The following is a 20,948-nucleotide window of genomic DNA, read 5'->3' as shown; positions in this document are numbered from 1 at the left end:
CTAAAGAGAGTTATGAGAGGAGGGCCTGGGTGGCTTGGGATGGACTGGGTGGTTAAGCATCCAACTTCGGCTCAAGTCATGATCTCATGGCTTGTAAGTTTGAGCCCCGTGTCAGGCTCTGTGCTGACAGCTCAGAGCCTGGAGCCTGCTTCGGATTCTGTGTCTCCCTCACTCTCTGCCCCTACCCTGTTTGCTCTCTCTCTCTCTCTCAAAATAAGTACACATTAAAGAGAGTTATGAGATATCAAGCCATCATAATATGTGCACTTTACTGATTCAAACAAACAGTAATGAGAAAAACAAAAAGGTTAAGGTGCTGAGATAATTAGAAACCTGAACACTGGGTATTTGATGTTAAGGAATTCTTGTTAATTTTTTAATGTGAACAAGTTACTGTGGTTATATTTTTTAAAAAGAGACTCTTCTTTTTAAAGTTATATACTGAAATATTTACCATGAAATGCTATGTCGATATTTTCTCAAAATAATATGGAGTAGGGCTGGGGATAGGGGTATAGATGAAACAATATTAACTGTGGATTGATAATTACTGAATGACAGGTATGGCATACATATCATTACACTATTCTGTTTACTTTTTTGTAATGTTAACAATTTTCCATAAAAAGTTTTTAGAAAGTAAAGCAAAATGAGAAAGAGATGGAAAATAGGAGGGAAAAAAAGGGATTTTCCCTGAAGGATCAACATCTAAATGGCAAGCAAATAATGGGAGATCTATAAAAGTTAAAAAACAAACAAACAAACAAAAAACCACCCAGAATTTGGGCTTCAAGTTTCCACTTCGAAAAAGTCCAATGAGTACCTGGTACAATGGGTAAAAAGGGACTCATACCTCTTCAGGCACATCACTGTTAACTTTCAGAACATGACAGATAAAGAATAATACAAGTTGTCAATAAGAAACAACAGCGCAGAATTAGAATGGCATCACACTAGGAGGAAAGTGATTTGTAACCTAGAATGTTACACAGTAATTGTCAAAAAGTATAAAAACACCATAAAACACGTGAAACTTTAAAACCTTTATTCTCCACGTACCATTCTCGGAAGCTACTGGAGGATGTTTTCCATCAAAATGAGGGAGTAAACAAAGAAAAGAAAAATACAGTAAGGAGACCCAACATAGAAGAGAGGTGAAGGCAATGAACCGTGGAATAGTGATGAAGGGAGTTCCCAGGATCACAGCCATGTTTCACACATAAAAGAAAACCAGTCCAGAATGGAGCAAGTCAGAAAACTCCAGAGGGGACCCTCAATAAAGTGAAAAGTGATAAACTGTGTTTGAAGGCTCTGACTTCATCGGAAGTTGGGACTGAATTATAGTTAAAAACACAAAAAACTGGGGCACCTGGTTGGCTCAGTCAGTTGAGTATCTGACTCCTGATTTTGGCTCAGGTCATGATCTCAAGGTTTGTGGGATCAAGCCCCACGCTGGGATCTGCTTTGCACAGAGCCTACTTGGGATTCTCTCTCTCCCCCTCTCTCTCCCCCCACCTCTCTCTGCCTCTCCCCTGCTCATGCACAGGCTCTCTCAAAATACATAAACTTAAAAATTAAGCAAACAAGAAGAGACAGGTATTAACAGGTAAGCATGCAACTAACTACTTATAAAAAGTTTTATGGAGAAAAAAATAATTATCCTTTATAGCTCTGCTCTGAAGAACAGCAATAATAATGTAAACACTGGGCTCTGATTAAAGCAAATTCTGAGCTAGCAGAATAGGAGGGAAAATAGAAGGAGAGGAAATTGGCATGAAGATAATGTCAGTGAGTGGGGAAAGATGTACAGGAACACCTAAAATGGAAAAATTCAGAAGTCACAATACAAGCATGTTATTCAGACATAGAGAAGTAAATGCAAAAGGTATCAACTGAAAGAGGCGAGAGGGATGGACTCTTTGGAAAGAGAAATTGGGGGTCGTGTCGGGGCGAGAAGGCTGGAGACTGGGTTTTTCTTAATTAACTATAGAACCAGTTGACTCTTTGAACTGTTTTTATAACCCTGACAAAATTAAAACTTGAAAGAATGGTGCTACCAATGATCCCATAAGAGTTTATAGCCCAGTGGGAAGGGAAGCCAAGCAGCTGTGAGAACTCTGCAGCATCTGTGCAAAGACCAGAATGAATACATGTGACGCTGTAAGTCTATTGTCTTTTTGCAGACACTGACTTGAAGCAGTAGCCTGCCAGGTGTCAAGTTTGAAGAAGTATATTGGGAAAATGTTTCTAAGCAACTAACACAGATGAAATGAAGGTCAAGGATGTCAGAGAAGACTCATTTAGAAATAATTCATTTAGACATTTGCTAGTGTTTTGGTTTCATTTAAATAGAGGGAATCAAGTCTCTTTTTCTTTTTTAATTTTTTTTTATATACTTATTTATTTTTGAGAGACAGAGTGAGACAAAGTGAGAGTGGGGGAGGGGCAGAGAGAGAGGGAGACACAGGATTGGAAACAGGCTCCAGGCTCTGAGCTGTCAGCACAGAGCCCGATGCGGGGCTTGAACCCACAGACCGTGAGATCATGACCAGAGTCGAAGTCGGACACCCAACCGACTGAGCCACCCACGCGCCCCAAGTCTCTTTTTCAAAGAATATAATTGTATGATATAAATAAACTCAAAAGATCCCAGCAGAGGCAAGCTAAACTTTACTTTGTGTAATACTTATAAGTTGGATTCATGAAGGTTTTAACAACATCAGTGCAGTAGGAGACATTTTCTAGGCTCACACCTCTACTAGGTATTTAATTCTTGTCTCTAAGGTATAATCTATTTTACATTTTAGGAGGGAACAGTGTCTTTTCAACCTTTCAATAGTGTTTCAGACAGGCTGTAAGTAAGTAGTCTGATGAGCATTACAATGAAAAGTTTTTGTACTAAGTGCTACATTAAGTTCTGGCAGCTGGTTTTATTTGTCCTATATATTGATATCAAATCAGCCAAAATAGTTAAACCCACACTGCATTCAAAATTTCGTTTCCTCCAACCCCAAACATTTTTTCTTTCCGATTTTATAGTCTAAAGTGTAGAAAACTACTAATTTTCCTACATGAGTTCTTGAATTTAAACACTTATGCAAATATAATGTTTAAATGTCAATCAATTTTTATCTGGCTTTATCCTAGATCTTCATGATCTAAATTTGTTGCAGTTAATACTGGATTCTTTTTGTTCATACTGGGACAAGGGCAGAATGGAAGCTGAAATCTACAGAAACCCACCCACCTTAAAACTAGCCATAACTTTCAACTCCCACCAGCAGACATTAAATAGAGCTGCTCATAGGGAAAAAAGTTTTTCTCTTTTAAGTTTTTACTTATCTTCTCCACTGGGAAATGCCAATTAATGAGAAAACAGCGATAATTATGATATCCGTGAAGGAAGAGAACCATGGAGAAAACTCCAACAATAAGTACTTGACTACAGATGTAAGTTTTTTTCTTTTCTCCTAGAGAAAGCTGAGATGCTTTGTTATACTCTACTTAGATGGAAACTTTTTAAATGTTTGCTTCTTATAACTTCAGGTTTGCAAAAACAAATACTTATAAGTCCTAATCAACACTTTTGAGGGAGGGATTTGGACTAAGAATCAACTGCTCTTATGAGGGTTCGTTATTCCAGATGTTCATTTCACTGAATGAAAAATGGAAATACAAATAGGAAAGTAAACTGACATTCATTTCTTTATTGTTTCCTTTTTGTTCTAAGAGCAGAAAATTTGCCCTGGTTTCTGTGACCCAAATTCCCTATCCTACTCCTAAAGTAAAGCATTCTTGCCGACTGTCCTCAAATATTATGCTGGAGGCTCTATGGGCCAACAGGAGGTTAGGTCTCAATGGAAAGGGAGCAGATGGAGATTTGGGTTAGTTCCTTACTTCAGGATTCTGTGCTGGAAAAGCCCCTTAACACACTGCTCTCGTCATAGTAACAGCCAGCTCCATCTGCACAGTAAGTCTTGTTTTGTTCTTCTAGTCTGAGCCAAGTTCTATCGTGACTCACTCATCTTTGCTCTGAATCATTATACCCTTTGCTGAGAAAGAGGCATCAACTAACTGTGGCACTGAGGTAGTGAACCTGCGAACAGGCTTGGTGCACTGGTATTTAAATTACAGAAGAACATGGGTTTTAACTCCAAGTAAGTCTGCTGCTGGTGTCTCAGTAGTAGGTCTCACACTGGTGTTTCCAGAAACACTGAGCAATGCTATCTCACCTGTCCTGACTGGGAAGTGGAAGGTTGATATTTTTCTTTCATCATTTCCAACATATTTTATATTTTTAGTCTCATCCAGACTATTCATTTCAAGTTCTTGGTGGAAGAGGAATACTTGTCCTCTGCTTTGTTGTGACTTCTGTCTCTCACAGTACACCTTTCGTTCTTTTTATGGTTCAATTTGTGAACTCATTGTCAACAGACAGTTTCTTTTCAGGTGGGAGTCCTGATGGCCCTGAAGTTTAGAGCTCTTGCAAAATGATTGCTTTGTATTTGCTTCTGCCAGGTACCCTGGGTTTCACCAGTCCTGGGCCAATGTTACATTCATTTATTGGTTTGGAGAACACTTCACCAAATAGCTTTTATATTTGGACTACACACCTGTGTATTACGCCATGTATAGCAAAATACTGGGCCATGGATTTGTCATAAGAGGGCACCCAGAGATACTTTTCCATCACCTGCCTTAGTGGAAACACTTTTCCCAGTCCCCTTTCACTAAGGGAGTTCCCCTTCCAGGGTATCAGCTCTGTGCAGAGATCAGCTAGAGTTCCCCATCCCCGGTGGGCCCAAGACTGTCTCTCTTGTCCTTGTGGGCATTTACAAATCCCCAACACGTAGGGCTTATATCTGTATTAATAACCCTTCAACAGTGCCACACTTTAGCTTACAAGCTTACTACTGTGCCTTCATGTTTCTTGAACTCCAGAAGGCTTATATTTCAAAGAGAAATTCAAAACAGATGAAAACTGAATGAAACTCTCAGCTAGTACTTAAGCATTCTAAAAAAATTCAATATTTTCAAGATTTAAATCCAGATAACTATATTTGGGTTGTGTGCTCAAAGATAACCTCTATATAAATCTCTACTGAAATTTTTTCTCATATAAATGACAAATTCACTATAAAAGTCTTAAGAAAAAAAGTTTGTAAATAAGATCTTAAAAAGTTTCTAAATGTTTGTTGAGCAAAATAATGAATAACTTCCTATGCCAATGTAGGACTTTTTAAAAAAATCTGTTTTTATGTTTAAACTCTAGGGGTGCCTGGGTAGCTCAGTCGGTTGGGTGGCCACCTTCGGCTCAGGTCATGATCTCGCGGTCCGTGAGTTCGAGCCCCGCATCGGGCTCTGTGCTGACAGCTCAGAGCCTGGAGCCTGTTTCAGATTCTGCATCTCCCTCTCTCTGACCCTCCCCCATTCATGCTCTGTCTCTCTCTGTCTCAAAAATAAATAAACATTAAAAAAAAAAAATTAAAAAAAAAATAAAACAAAATAAACTCTATGCCCAATGTGGAGCTTGAACTCATGACCCCAAGATCAAGAGTTGCATGTTCTACTGACTGAGTCAGCCAGGCACTGCTCTGACGTGTTTTTCTTTTAAATAAAAAATAAAACTCTTCTCCATAGTTATTTCAAACCTGAATATTCCATGACCAAACCTAATATAAGGAAGAGAGAGGAGTTGTGTTATATATAAATGAAATAAAATTGGGAAGATAATCAAGTTCATCCCTGAGTGAAGTAAAACTCTAACCTGGAGGTTATTCAGAGGCTCCATTTTCATGACTGGGCCCAAGGTGTTGAGAGGCAGGGAGACATCAATGCTCTGGTTTGGCATCAGTGGTGTATGGATGGCCAGAGGAGTGCTGGGGATGACACCAAAGCTAGGAAAGAGAATGAAGAAATTCCAGAGGTTAACCAGGAGGTAGGATTTAGGCACATCTTTGGGTTCCAGTGGCTCTTTACTCCATATCAAGAAAACATATTTTTAATTTTTAAGTTTATTTATTTATTTATTTTGAGAGAGAGAGAGAGAGAGAGAGAGAGAGAGAGAGACAGCAGGGGAGGGGCAGAGTGAATCCCAAGCAGGCTCCATGCTGTCAGCACAGAGCCTGATGTGGGGCTCAATCTCATGAATTATGAGGTCATGACCTGAGACAAAACCAAGAGTCAGACACTTAACCAACTGAGCCACCCAGATGCCTTGAAAACATAATTAAAAAATAAATAAATAAATAAATGGAAGGAATAGCAGGAACCAAGGTGCTCAATTCTAATTTCCTATAACACTGATTACAATATAACCCTTATTTCCCATGAAATGGATTTGAGGAAGGAGAAAACATAAGTACAGAATTACTTTGTTAGTTTCTTATGTTTTCACACAACTAGAGGGACAGATTTAATAAGTCTCTGTTTCTCTTTTTTTTTTTTAAATATCTTTTCTTAGATAATTCTTAGGGGAAAGAACACTTAAGATTATATAAAATAAATACAGAGCTTACATAGCTAACATCTTTCAAGAGTCACAGGATGGCAGAAGAAACACTCTCTTTTTCCTAAACTATGCTTTAGAATATCAAAATGTAATAATAAAGTGATCCTGAGAATACACATCACTCATTTTGGTGTAACATTTGTAAATCAAAAAGCCATTCTGCTCTTATGATCTTGCTCTCATGGTCAGCAAACTCTGTCAAGAAAGCAGTATCAGGATAGAAACACGCCATCAGCCTAATCTTCTAAATGCTCTTCTTAGAAATGATATAGAAGAAACAAAGGAGGGAAAAATTCCTTACTAATCTACAGCTTCATCTTCTGCAAAATTATAAGCTAGAGAAAACCTACAAATTCCCAATTATATTAAAGTGTGGCCAAAGCACACAAGATGAGCAGAACCAGTGAGAGAAAGGTGCAGTGCAAATGCACAACGAGTTCAGAGGCAACTAGTGGTAGGTAGCAGGCCTCACATACTGATGGGAAATACCCATTCTCAGAAGAGAACCCCCCCACCCCCATTCTGGTGCCAAGTGCTGTGAGTAGGCCAAAGATCAAACAGGAAACAACACAGAGGTGAGATGAAGAAAGAAGGTGGAAAATCCCCAGTGGGGCCTGGAGGTGATAGAGCTCAAAAAAGCAACACCTTCAGGGGCACTTGGGTGGCTCAGCTGGTTGAGCTTCCTACTTTGACTCAGGTCATGATCTCCAGGTTCGTGAGTTCGAGTCCCACACTGGGCTTGCTGCTGTCAGGGCAGAGCCTGCTTCAGATCCTCTGTCCCTTTCTCTCTCTCTCCCCCTTCCCTGCTCGTGCTCTCTTCCTCAAAAATGAATAAACATTAAAAAAAAAAAAAAAAGCACTACCTTCTAAAGGGGAAACAGATACCTTAGAAGACAGAGGTAGAGACCAATAAGGAAATCTGTAGAGCTCAGGATTGAAATAAAAAGTATTCTTTAATAAAGTCAGGTTCTGAGAGGTAAAGGAGTTGTAGCCACACGGCAGTAAAGAGGGAGAGTCTCTGAGCAGCAAAGCCTAAAAAATGACCCTGGCTTATCTTCCTCATCTACAGGAGTCTCCTGCTAAGCTAGTCTTACGAGTTCCAACTCATTAAAAAAGGAGTATCAAAATGGTGTAAGCACAGCACACATTCAAAGACACTATTACATAAAAGTGGAAAAACAGCAGTACAAACTTCCTTATTGACAAACAAAACATACTTGAAAATGATTTGCCGTAAAAACAATGGAAATTATGAAACATTTATACAGGAAGTTAAGGGGAAAATACACTTAATAAAGCAACTGCAGCTACCAAAGGAGGACACAACAGTGAAGGAAGCACCTGGGGAAGAGATGGCCAGACAGCAGGAGAAGGTAAAGGAGAGTCAATAAAACTCAGAAAAGAATAAAAAAATTATAACAAAGTTGCAAGATATGACTTCAATATACAAAAATCAATTCTACTTCTATATACCAGTAAGAAACAAATATTAAGATGAAAAGAATGCTATTTACGACATCAAAACCATGAAATACTTAAATCTGACAACAGATGTGCAAGAGGTATACATGAGAAATTATAAACAGTGCAGACAGACATTAAAGACGATCTAAGTAAATACATAAAGCAAGCTGATGGATTAGAACTCAATACTGTTTGAAGTCAATTCTCTGCCAAATTGATCTGCATATTTACTGCACTCTCAATCAAAATCCCAGCAGGCAAAGGACCTAGAATAGCCAAAACAGTTTTGAAAAAGAACAAAGACAGTTTATAGTATCTGATTTCAAGGGTTATTATGGAAAACAAAGTTTACTTTGACTCTTACTTTTACACCATTAAAAATTATTTCAAAATGGATAACAGAAGTTAATGTAGAAGCTAAATCTAGAACATTTCTATGAAAAAAAAAAACACAGAAAGAAACCACCTTTGTAACCATGGATCAGACAAAGATTTCTTAAAAACACAAAGAGTTGGGGCGCCTGGGTGGCGCAGTCGGTTAAGCGTCCGACTTCAGCCAGGTCACGATCTCGCGGTCTGTGAGTTCGAGCCCCGCGTCGGGCTCTGGGCTGATGGCTCAGAGCCTGGAGCCTGTTTCCGATTCTGTGTCTCCCTCTCTCTCTGCCCCTCGCCCGTTCGTGCTCTGTCTCTCTCTGTCCCAAAAATAAATAAACGTTGAAAAAAAAAAAATTAAAAAAAAAAAAAAAAAAAAAACCACAAAGAGTATAAGCAATAAAAAACTTCTGCTTTTTGAAAGACAGTTAAGAAAATAAAGCCACAAAAAGTATATGCAAGACATATATCTGATAAAGGACTTGTATCTAGAATATACAAAGAACTTATACTACTTGATAATAAAACAATTAAAAAAGAAAGATCTGAGCAGATATTTCACTAAAGAAGAATGGTCAATATGCTGATGAAAAAACTGCTCAATATCATTTGTCATTAGGGAAATGCAAAAAAAAAAAAATTTTTTTTTTAAAGTAGGCTTCATGCCCAGCACAGAGCCCAATGTGGGGCTTGAACTCACGACCCTGAGATCAAGACCTGAACTGAGATCAAGAGTCAGACACTCAATCGATGGGGCCAGGGGAATGAAAATTAAAATGAGAAATAAATTATATGCAAGTTACTATAAATCCGTAAGAATGGCTAAAATTGTTAAGGATATAGAATAGCTAAAATTCTCACACTTACCATATGACCTGCAATACCACTGCTAGGTAATTCCCCAGGAAAACTGAAAACATATATCCACCAAAGTCTTGTATATGAAATAGTCAAAGCAACTTTAATCATAAAATATAAAACTGGAAACAACCCTAAATTCCACCAACTGGTAAAAGGTAAACAAATTGTGGTACACTCCTCAATGGATACCACTCAGCAATAAAATGGACAGACTATTGATACATCACAAAGCATTATCCTAAGCAAAAGAAACCAGATGGAGACGACTTCATCACTTATAAAAAATTACAGAAAAAATACAATTACAGTGCTAGGGAGAGTTACAAAGAACAAGAGACACCATGGTAAACACAGTAAGAGACACAGAGAATAAAATCACTGCCATCCATGTAGCAATCTTGCCAGAAGATCAAGTCTAAATCTGATCAAGCCTATGTATCTGCCTCCAATTTATAGATGTATCAGCAAAACCTAGATTGTGGAAAACTCCACAAATAAAAATATGTAATTTCTTCTACAAATAGATTCAAGAAAAAAAGAGAGAAGAGAAACCTATAGGTCTGGAGAGACAAGACACAATCAACCAATTGGCATGTATGGGGACCTTATTAGGAACCCTGTTCAGACAAAGCAAACTGTGCAAGAACATTACACCACCATAAAAACCCACTGATTGGATGTTTAATAATATTAAAGAATTTAATGATATAGTCACGAAATATATATATATATATATACATATATATATATATATACATATATATATATATATATATAATATTTATACAGAAGAAAAAATTAGGAAAAAAGCATTTATAAAAGATAGACAAAAAAGAGTTAATAAAAACATAGTTCTCCCAAAAGGAAAATCTAAACAATGGAACAGTATAAAAATTTAAACATATAACCCTAAAAATTTTCTTGAAGTAAAGGACTTGGATGTACACAGGGAATAGGCACACCTTATTCCAGGAAAAACTGACAAAGATTGGTTAATATTGGGAATATCCTAATAAAATTATTGGACCTCAAAATTTTGGGCAGCCAGACAAAATGATGTCATCACTTATACACTAACATGGGGAAAAATGAGGCTGGCCGTAGACTTTTCCACAGGAACATTCAATGACAAAAGACAAGGGAGTGAAACAAAGAATTTGCGTCAAGGACTTTCAAGGATAAAGGTCATAGTTTTAACCACAAAAGACTGTCTAATTCACAGGACTGCTGTTTACATGAGCCCCCTGTGAGGAACATACCTCAAGAAAGGACATGTCCTCAAGAAAGGACAACTTAAAAGGACTGGCAGTAAGCACAAATCCAAGCCACAACAAAGATGGGGATAAAGGTTAAAACAAAAAAAAGGGGGCGGGGGGGAGTAAGTGTGTAGAAAAAAGAAAAATAAGCTCTTGGCCTCATCTCTCATCTGTCATAAATGGACTTCAAAGATGACAAATCAAGTAGTAGAATTTTAAGTATACTTCAGGTACAAAAGTAAATTCAAAGAGAGATAGTACTATTGACATTAGGCAATGTGAGGGGCAGAATAGATATAAGTTACAGTAGGAAATCAAGAGACTATCTTCACAGAAAACAGGGACTAACGGAATTTTATAAAAAAAAAAAAAAAAAAAAAAAGCAGAACCATCAACAAAGATATAAGGTTTTCTCAATATCAGACTTAAAAAAAAAGCAAACACAAATAGATAGGAGTATGAAGATAGGCTATGCAGACTGCCATTATTACAACAAATCTGTCCATCAGCCTTGGCTTTTAACCTGGCCAGCTCCCTGAAAATAGCTGGAAACAGAACTAACCTGAGAAAGTCTTCTCTCTAGACACTTAAGTGATTTCTAATGCATCAACTTTCAAATCTAGGGTATAGAAGTTATTTCCAAATGCTTAGAAGTAAGTAAGACAGTTGCCGATGCAAGCTGTCATCAACAAATTTTATTAAATCTGCTTTATGGGGTCCAATTACTACTTTGTTAGAAACAAGTTTGAATATCTTGTATTTATGAATCTGCCATCAAAGTCTAGCAGGCAGTTTCCTGAACCACAATATTTAATAATGAACAGTGATGCTTCAGAACTACAGGACATCAATATTTTACATTTTCATGTTCTCTTCCTTATTAAGGCAAAGGAGATTTACATTTTCATGTTCTCTTCCTTATTAAGGCAAAGCAGATTGTCAGCCTATATATTCAGCTAACAGGTATACTATCTTTCAAATATCTTATATAAATCAAAGTATGTTCATTTTTCCCACCAAAATGTGGGATTTGGACAGACATTTGTTTAGTTCACTACTTTAGCACCAGCACCTAGGAATGTCTAGCACATAGATGCTAAACAATTATTTGTTGAATGAATAAATGGATTTCAATTAGAATTTTTTTTTTTTTTTTTTTTTTTTTTTGGTAAATGGTTTATTAAAAACATTCTAGTCCTAGAATCCTTTAAGAAGACAGTAAGTTCTGATTTCCTTATTCCATATGAATAAATTTCTCAAGAAAATTCCTCAGGGCTTCCAGAGTTGAAGCTGACAAGTGAACAGACACACAAGAGCCAGCACTCACTCTACACTCAACATTGGCCTACATGAGAGTTGTTTTTTTTTTTAATGTTCATTTATTTTTGAGAGAGAGAGAGAGAGAGAGAGAGAGAGAGAGAGACAGAGACAGAGTGAGTACGAGCAAGGAAGGGGCAAAAAGAGCGAGATATAGAATCCAAAGCAGGCTCCAGGCTCCAAGCTGTCAGCACAAAGCCTGATGTGGGGCTTGAACCCATAAACCATGAGATCATGACCTGAGCTGGCAGTCAGCTGCTTAACCAACTGAGCCACCCAGGCGCCCTTCTGACATGCATATCTAACGTATTGTTAAATAGAACATTCTCTTGTTGGACACAAGGCACAATGCTGTTTAGTGATTGAGCCAAGGACTCAGACTTCTTACCTATTCTTGTTAAACTGGATTGCAAAATCTGTCATATGCTGCAGAGCTTTGTTGGTGAAGTTCATTTCCATATAGATGTGTCCTTGGCGGTGAGTAAATGTTCCAGAAATCTCCAACCCTTTAGCTTTTACTGCAGGCAGCCAGACCTAAAAGACAGTATAAAGCTCAATGGAACCACACAAGATTTATCTTCATGCTCTTTGTTTTGAATATATAAAGATTAAATTAAGATTTCGCTTCTTTAGGAAATTATGGTGATTTTTATACCATAAATATCAAGTTAGATCCAAAAGGCTCCGGATAATGTCATATTTTCTGAATTTTGAGATCATCCTCAATTAAAGAACCAAACCAAACACACACACACACACACAGTATATGAGTAACCCTGGCTACTTCTCCATTTCTGTTCAACTTGGTCATTTTACTGCTTGAGTACTGCTACCAACTGTATAGACAAGGAAAAGAAAAACTCCAATGAGTATAATGTGTTTGGTTTTTTTAATTGGCACTTTTGGTAACAGGCTTAAAAGTGAAGAAACTGAATCTACTAATGAAAATCATATGTCTGTATCTTTGAAGACTTTTCTTTTAATCATCACCAAAACTATTATCAGTAATCTTAAGGACAAAGACCATGTCTTACGTAGATTTTTAACTCTTGCTATAGTTTCCGGTAAATAGTACTTAGATGTTGTTTAAATAATTTGAATGTCTATCCTTTCTATATAATTCATCCATAACCCACCCCTGGCCCCAGAAACCCCTGGACTGTAAGAGTTAATTAAGAAAAAAAAAAAAAATCAGAAAATTCATGAACTGTTCTGACCACCAAAGACTAAATACCAAAGCATCAGTGGGTAGTGAATAAACTTGGGAACATATTTGGCCACACTAAAGAAATAAAGGAGAAGAAGAAAATAAAACAAAACAACCATAAGATATTTTTCATCTATCAGAGGGTCAAAAATCCTAAAAGTCAATAACCCTTAATGGAGAATATAAGCAACCTGGCACTTTGCATTGTGCTGCTGGGAATGTAATTTGAAGTCTCCTTTTAGAAGGTAAGTTGAGAATACTTATTTTATTTTTTAATGTTTATTTATTTTCTGAGAGAGAGGGAGAGAGTGCAAATGGGGTGGGGCAGAGAGAGAGAAAGAGAGAGGGCGAGAAAGAATCCTAAGCAAGCTCCACTGTCAAAACAGAGCTGGACAGGGCTCACCCCCACAAACCGTGAGATCACGACCTAAGCTGAAATCAAGAGTCAGATGCTCAATTGACTGAGCCAACCAGGCACCCCAGAGAATGTCTATTTTAATATTTATATATATACCACACTATACATACACAAAGATGTTTGCTGCAGTGCTATAATGACAAAGAGGGAGGAGTGTGGTAGGACTAAGGGAATAACCTGTATGTCCATCAACAGGGGAATGATTAAATAAGTTGTGGTACATCAATACAGTGGATACAGACATTCAAAAGAATACAGCAGAGGGGCGCCTGGGTGGCGCAGTCGGTTAAGCGTCCGACTTCAGCCAGGTCACGATCTCGCGGTCCGTGGGTTTGAGCCCCGCGTCGGGCTCTGGGCTGATGGCTCAGAGCCTGGAGCCTGTTTCCGATTCTGTGTCTCCCTCTCTCTCTGCCCCTCCCTCGTTCATGCTCTGTCTCTCTCTGTCCCAAAAATAAATAAACGTCGAAAAAAAAAAATTAAAAAAAGAATACAGCAGAGAAAAAACAAGATGGAAAACAGTATATTCCACTGACATTAGTACTGTTAAAGGACACAGACATAGGTATATGTTCTTATAGAACACACAAAAGTTAATAGGGGCTATCTATGAGAAAGTGGGGGCAGAAAGACTTAATTTTCCATCTGTTATTTCCGCATTATTTACATTTGTCATTTGTATGTATTACTTTAATGTTAGTAAAAAAATGCATTAGATAATCTTTTAATCAACAATGAAAAGTCTATGGGATAATATCCAACACAGAAACCTCACAACAAAGCTACTGTATTGTGCCAAAACATTACGGTTCAGTTTTAAATCCTATTTTTGGCTTCTCTCTTCAGCTGCTGTGTAGATCAAGTTATGAACCCTGGAATGGACAACTGGTCTATATTTCTGTAGCAGGGATCCTCCACGAGTCAGGTGAGCAGGTAGAGAATTTAGGAAACAGACAGGCAGGTTGTCCCTCAGAAAGGCAATTACAAGAGACTGAGCCTAGCTGGATGGTACTTCACCAAAGGGTGAAGTAAGCTTCACTCACAGTGAGTTTCCCTTTTTGAATTTCAGTCTGAGCATGACATTAAGCAAGGCTGAGACTAGAAAAGCACCAATGACAGAAACCCAAATCAGCACTCTAAAAAGGTACACTAAAACCCAGGAAGGCTGCATGTGAGCAACAAGTGTAGTAGAATCCATCTGTAATACCAACTGAAACAGGGAATGGAAAGGATGACAGGTAAAAACGTTACCCCTCTAGTGTATTCTAACCTCCCTGACCCTGCTGTTGCATTGTTAACTGGATTTATACTAGGCTGACATCAGCGTTAACAAACCAGACATTTCTACACAAGAACAAAACACAAATATTCAATACTTCTAATTTTAAGTCTAATTATAAAAATGGTTAATGAGGATGCTACAGTGCTTCTTAATTGCCAAATTTTAGACCACTTTTTATCTTCCTCTTAAATCCTCTAGGACAAGGGCCCAAACTTCGGATTTATTATCAGTGGAAGTAACAAAAAATGCCAAGTTATTCAGGTCTTGTTCATTACGAAAGTATTGCTTTACTTACAGCCTTAGGAGCCACATATCCACCAGGTGCCATGCCTATCCCTGTGGAGAGTTCAAACAGGTCGTTCAAACCACTGCTGACCACAGCAGGAGTAGGTGAAGGAGCGAAGGTTGCAGGCACTGATGATGGGATGAACGACTGTCCCACCTGCAGGGAAAAAGGGAAGGGGCAGGGGGGACCAGGAAGAACACATTAATAGCCCTTAACCTGTTGCTCTATATTTTAGTGGTATTGATAAAACAACAAGAATACATCATAATTATAATATTCTTAGGAGCTGAATTAGTATATTCTTTATCCTTTTAATCATCACAGTTATTTTTTCATCACTGATGATATACAAACACTCTTTAGAAGTTCTATCAAGAGAGACTAAAACAGTAGGATCAGGAACACAGTGATCCAAGATCTTTTCTGTTTGTTTCCAATTTTAGCTTCCATGATTCTGTGCAAAAGGCCGACAGGCACCCTAACGAAGGGGGAGGCTGTTTCTATAGAAAGAAGAAGCATCCAACTTAGAAAGCAGTTCTAGTTCCACTTGGGTGCAGACAAGTCTTACTTTCCCATTTAGGCATAAATATCTGGTAGGAAACTCTCCTGGGGGGAGATGGATATTCATACCCCCAAACTCAGTCACTTACGAGGAGAGTCTCCCTCTGAGTCCAGCTGACTCTCTCAAGTTCTTTGTAGATGACGCTAAAGAGTAAGAACATTCTCTAGTCAAGATGGCAGGTTCCATTTCCTTTAGCTCTTTAATGTCAGGAAGACAAAGACCTCTGTAGACACCAGAGCGCCAATCCCTAAAGATGTCCCTACACCACATGTGGTGTACACCTCCGAAGATTCCAAGTAACCCTACGCCACTTTCTACTCTTCATATGCTTCTATAGAGGTTCTGGTGTACAATGCTAGATAGCAGCGGTGGCTGGCCTGAGAATGTGTGCATAGGAAAGGCATCAAACAGGGGGCAGCGCATCCCATGGTGAAAAAAACGGATGGCACTTACTGCCGGACTTCCTCCAATGCCCCCGCCAAGGTCACTGCCAAGCTGAAAGAGAGAAGGAGAGAGAGGAGAGAGAGGTAGAGTTCATTTAGCTAAGTACTAGATGCCCATTTAGAATCTGTAAATAGCTCTACCAAGTTGCTAGGAATACATGCTATTCAACTTGACTCCCAAAGCCTAAAGAAATTCTAGATTGCAAAGAAAATATGTCCTAGGGGAACCGAGTAGTGGCATTGACGGTGTGTGGGAGTTCTGAGAAAACTTGGAAAGAAGATGGAGCTGGGACATCTCAGCGATGTTTCAGATCCAATCTTCCCACTGGGGTACATAGGCACAAACCGAAACAGGACTTAAAGAATTTACATATTCCAAGAAGCTCTATCTCCAAGGAGTAATGTTTTGAATGTGTTTTATTTTTTCCTTAAAAGGAAATTTAAGGGAGAAAAAAAAAGAAAAGCAAAGAAAAACTAAAATGTGCTTTGATCTATAAAACCTGCTGTTCCACTGAGAAAGTGGGAACCAAACCAGTATTGAGCAATTTCAAGCTTCAAAAATTATAGGTGGAACAAGAGTGATTTTTAGAGTTTAGAACTTTCCTAAGAAAGAAAACAGCTGGGAGAGGAAGATATCCTATCTGGGGAGGAAGTAGGAAGGCATGCAATGCTTCAAATCTCTTTCACAGTTGACACTACTAAGGAGAAATGCTGTGATTTATTTGGAGATCATTTAAAAGGATGCTAACTATTGGAGAATTAGATGGACTTAATTAGCTAGGTGACAGGAAAATAATTCCACATGGTCTTAATCTGGCCTTTTCTCCCCTCAGGGCTCTGATATAATTCACCCTGAAGTCAGTCTTCCACAACAAAAGCATTAAAGAAGAACAGAAGCTGAAAATAGCTGGCATGAAGAAACACACACGCACACGCACGCACACACACGCACACGCACACACACCAGCGCTGTTTAAAAAGCAAACACCACCTTTTTTGGCTACGGTTCCACATTTGCCTCTTCCCTAGTTCTCATTGTACATTTGAAGTTCTTCTCTGAATCACCAAATGCCTTGTCTACTCTACAAAACACTGTTTCCTTTATTATCTGTCATTTAGTGGTAGAAACTTGGAAATCTTTGTGTGTGGTTATGTTAAAAAACAAAACTGTACTGGTTTTCAGGATTTGAGAAAGAGTATTTATCTTCGCAGTGAAAAAATACATGAAACAGTGTTGCCAAAATCTAAAAAATGCTCTACATTGAAAAACATGGAGACATACGACAAAATTCTGTTTCTACCGTGACAGAAAAGGCAGGTGCTTCAGAACTAGCATTACTAAGCATCCTCTGCACTAAGTTACAGAGCACTCCAAACCTCAAAGAGCCATTTCTAGAACCTGGTTCCTGAAAATTACTTAATGGTTGAATACAAGCCAAAAATTAACATGTGTAAATAAATAAAAAGGTCACCACAACTAAGAATTCAAATAACTGGGAAAGTCTAAAGTAAAGAGAAAAGATATTACACACCTGCTTTCTCCCTGGTTCTGGAATAGCACACATCTGTAGCATGACATCTGAAAACCACCTTTTATTCAAACAAACACTCCTATAATGTCAACCGGATACAAGGCACTATGGGGAATGTAAAGATGCCAGGCAGTGAGGGGAATACATAGATGAATAAAACCCAGACGTTGCAAACTGGCAGGAGAAATAGAACATGAATGCAAAACCATACAGAATATACTAAAGCAAAAAAGATAAGTACTGAAGGGAAGAGCCTCCTTTTGGCTGAAGGATAATGAAAAGCTTCAAAGAGGTGGTAATGTGGGATTATAAAAAGCAAAAATGGGGGAGGTTATTTCCCAAATAGCATGAACAAAGGCTGAAAGAGCATGAATAATAGTAGGATCAAAAAGAATGAGTAGTCCAATTAGACTGAGCACAGGGTAGATATGTGTATATAAAAAAACAAAACAAAACAAAACAAAATAACAGCCACAGAAAATAAGTTTGCAAAGGCAGGCTGATTACAGGAGGTTTATGGAATAAGATATAAACTTTTCAAGAGTACTTCAATTGGGTTCTATCAACTATGGCTTTCAACCTTAGATACACAATTCAGTCAACCACCTGTGTGTGTATAGTGGGGAGGCATTTAAAAAAACACTATGCCCGAGTTTCACCCCCCCAAGGCAGTGATTTAATTGTGCTGGGGTGGAGCCCGGGCATCAGAATTTTGAAAGGCTCTCCTAGTGATTCTAATGTATAGACAAGGTTGAAAACCAATGCCTTAAAGAATTAATTTGGAATCAGAAAAGATTGATCCATTCAAAATTACTTTGGAGCTAACTCCTGAATAAAATGAAAGTTATAACTTGAGCAGAAAAGAAAAAAACTCTTAATAAGGATGGGATGAATGTACAATGCCTCATTTGCCCTGCTGCTTTGATCTGGTTTGACTTTCTGATGGGCTTATTATCCCTTCTTCCCCTCAACCATTCTCCTCCCCTCTGGCTAGGTGTACAATCCAAGCTTAAAAGAGCGAATTCTTTACGGACCTGGTTGGCACTTGGCAAGGAAGAAACCACACACTGGAAGAGAAACAGTGGTTTTATCCAATATGCTAAATTCAATAAAAGACATTGATAAAAGGCACTCACTGGTGGTATTATTTCCAAAGGAAATAAAGCCCATTTACAGCCCTTATTTTCTTAGATTTCATTCTTACTATCTTTGAGTGTTATATGAACATTATCTTAGCCAGATAAGATCTGAATGTACTCTCCCCACCACACTGCTTGTCAATTTTATTCAAAACCATTAAAGAAACTGAAAAGCAATTCCAATACTCCCATGTTTACGTTCAATATATCAGATACAACACAGCTTCAACCCAGAATCAGGAAATCTGATCTTAAGAGACAGGACCCGAAGGGTATCAAGAGACACATAGCCAAATATGTAAAGGTTCACCTAACAGTAGTGTTATGTCCAGAGAGCAAAGGGAAAGGATAGCTTCAATACGTTTTCTGACTAGCAAAACTGTAACCTACTCAGACTTTATTCAGCATCTTTCCTTTTGACTGAAAAAGTTCCTAGGGGAGGTTATCATCCTCTTCTTGGAAAACATGACAAAGGTGATAGCACAGTCATGGGCAGGAGTGACTAATAAAGAGATGTCAGCAAGGATGGGAGCCAATTACCCAGTGAGTGGCCTCTCTTGTCTACAGTGACAAGCAGGATGATTGCAAATATTAAGAAAAAGAAGCTGGAAAACTGAATAAAACTCAGAAAAGTTCTCATGTTGGCCTCAACTAGCCATCAACCATTTCAGTTCAGTTGTTGGTATTATCTGGAGTCAGACTAGATTCATCTTAGTCCGGCTATACTTATCAGGTAGGGTACAAAATCAGCCAAACTAGGACTTGTAAAAATTTAGTAATATCTGTTATCCAGTGAGCTGGTGGGAGCCGAGTGAAAAGGGTTAGGTGTGCAGGGCATGGCTTTAATCCCCATCTCAGGTGTCTAGATGCTGTGTTTTAAGTGTCTCTTGGAGCTAACCACTTCCCACAGTTCCCAGAATTGTCTTACTACAGCTGCCATTTTCTCCATGTGCCAATGTTGGCAAAACAATATTTCAAATGTTGAAAAGTGAGAATTTTCTGAAAGGTCTGAAGCTGATACCCAAGTCCAAATGGTTGTATGGTTAGTGAACCAAGCCACAGTGGTTTGGTTCCCCCCGTCCCCCATCTAAATCATAGTTGGCGGTAGTCATTAAATGGCACTGAAAATAATATTAACATTTGGCCACTGCTAATACTGGCCACTTAACCATCCCTGAAGTAGTGCTGAACTGGGCTCAGTTCATGCTGAACTATATAATAATGTATCCTTGCAATGTTAACTGGATGGAAAGCAATGAGTTCATGGTGATTTACTGTAACTTATGGGCTAAAGGGATTTCAGCATTGTTACATGATCTCTGCAACAGAACCAGGTTGAGCCAAAAGTTTTAGCTGAGTCTGCCCACAACTCTAGTTCAGCTAGATACCAAAAGAAAACACCCTCATCCAATGGCAAAAGGCTAAATAGCAGAAATACAGAGGGAGAACTCAGGACTAAGGTTCTAAAGGCAACAAGTCTACCCGACTCCAAGAAAAGAAGTCTTTTTATAAAAGGGTTATCAGGGGCCCCTGGGTGACTTGAGTGCCTGACTTTGGCTCAGGTCATGATCTCATGGTTCATGGGTTCGAGCCCCGCATCGGGCTCTGTGCTAACAACTAGGAGCCTGGAGCCTGCTTCCGATTCTGTCTCCCTCTCTCTCTGCCCCTTCCCTGCTCACACTCTGTCTCTGTCTCTCTCTCTCAAAAATAAATAAATATTAAAAAATATATATATATTAAAAAAAAAAAAAGAAAGAAAGAAAGAAAGAGAGAAAAAAAAAGAAAAAGTTCCACAAATAATGATCACAATGGCCAATCTTGGTTAGCTCCTTTCAGGTACGTGTATCTGGCCAGTCCAAAATATACTGACCTCTTCTAAACCTGTGGTGCTGAGCGTCTCGAGACATTCTCTTAATTAGAAGTGCAGATCTTAAGCTCACAAATTTCTTTGCTTCTGTCTAGAGTTATTACCTTTTTCATTTAATGCTTTTCAGAACTGATTTAATTAAAGGGAGTCTAAAGGAATGCTTACTGATAGCTCTGTTATTATTAAGGAGTCAAAATAGAATGATGTAAAAATAGCATACAGTGATTTTCATCACAAATAATAAAATTTGTACCAAAATCCTATTGGTGTTAAAAACATTAGTCTATGTTTTTCCTATTAGGGTTTTAGATTTTAGAAGGCACACAACATCTCCTAGGTAAAAGTAGGTAAAAGTGTAATTTTCAGCTGTTTGGCTGCAAATATTAATTTGATCTTCAAAAAGCTATTCAGAAAAGTATCATAAAATACAACTA

General features: G+C 38.3%; 1 protein-coding gene across 5 annotated transcripts in view; it reads right to left on the bottom strand.

Moving 5' to 3' along the window:
- Positions 1–20,948, bottom strand: part of AP2B1 (adaptor related protein complex 2 subunit beta 1) — a 128,371-nt gene that overhangs the window by 29,158 nt on the left and 78,265 nt on the right. For 3 of the 5 annotated variants that reach the window (XM_045490528.1, XM_045490524.1, XM_045490525.1), the window contains 4 exons: positions 15,987–16,028; positions 14,981–15,127; positions 12,170–12,315; positions 5,768–5,897 (listed from right to left, as the gene is read on the bottom strand). In XM_045490528.1, the coding sequence (XP_045346484.1) occupies positions 5,768–5,897; positions 12,170–12,315; positions 14,981–15,127; positions 15,987–16,028 (465 nt within the window). The remainder of the gene's footprint in view (positions 1–5,767; positions 5,898–12,169; positions 12,316–14,980; positions 15,128–15,986; positions 16,029–20,948) is intronic. The other 2 variants (XM_045490527.1, XM_045490526.1) reach the window with 1 other exon arrangement.

This window comes from Leopardus geoffroyi, chromosome E1 (genome assembly GCF_018350155.1).
Source record: "Leopardus geoffroyi isolate Oge1 chromosome E1, O.geoffroyi_Oge1_pat1.0, whole genome shotgun sequence".
NCBI lineage: Eukaryota > Metazoa > Chordata > Mammalia > Carnivora > Felidae > Leopardus > Leopardus geoffroyi.
This window is presented reverse-complemented; position numbering and strand designations above follow the sequence as displayed.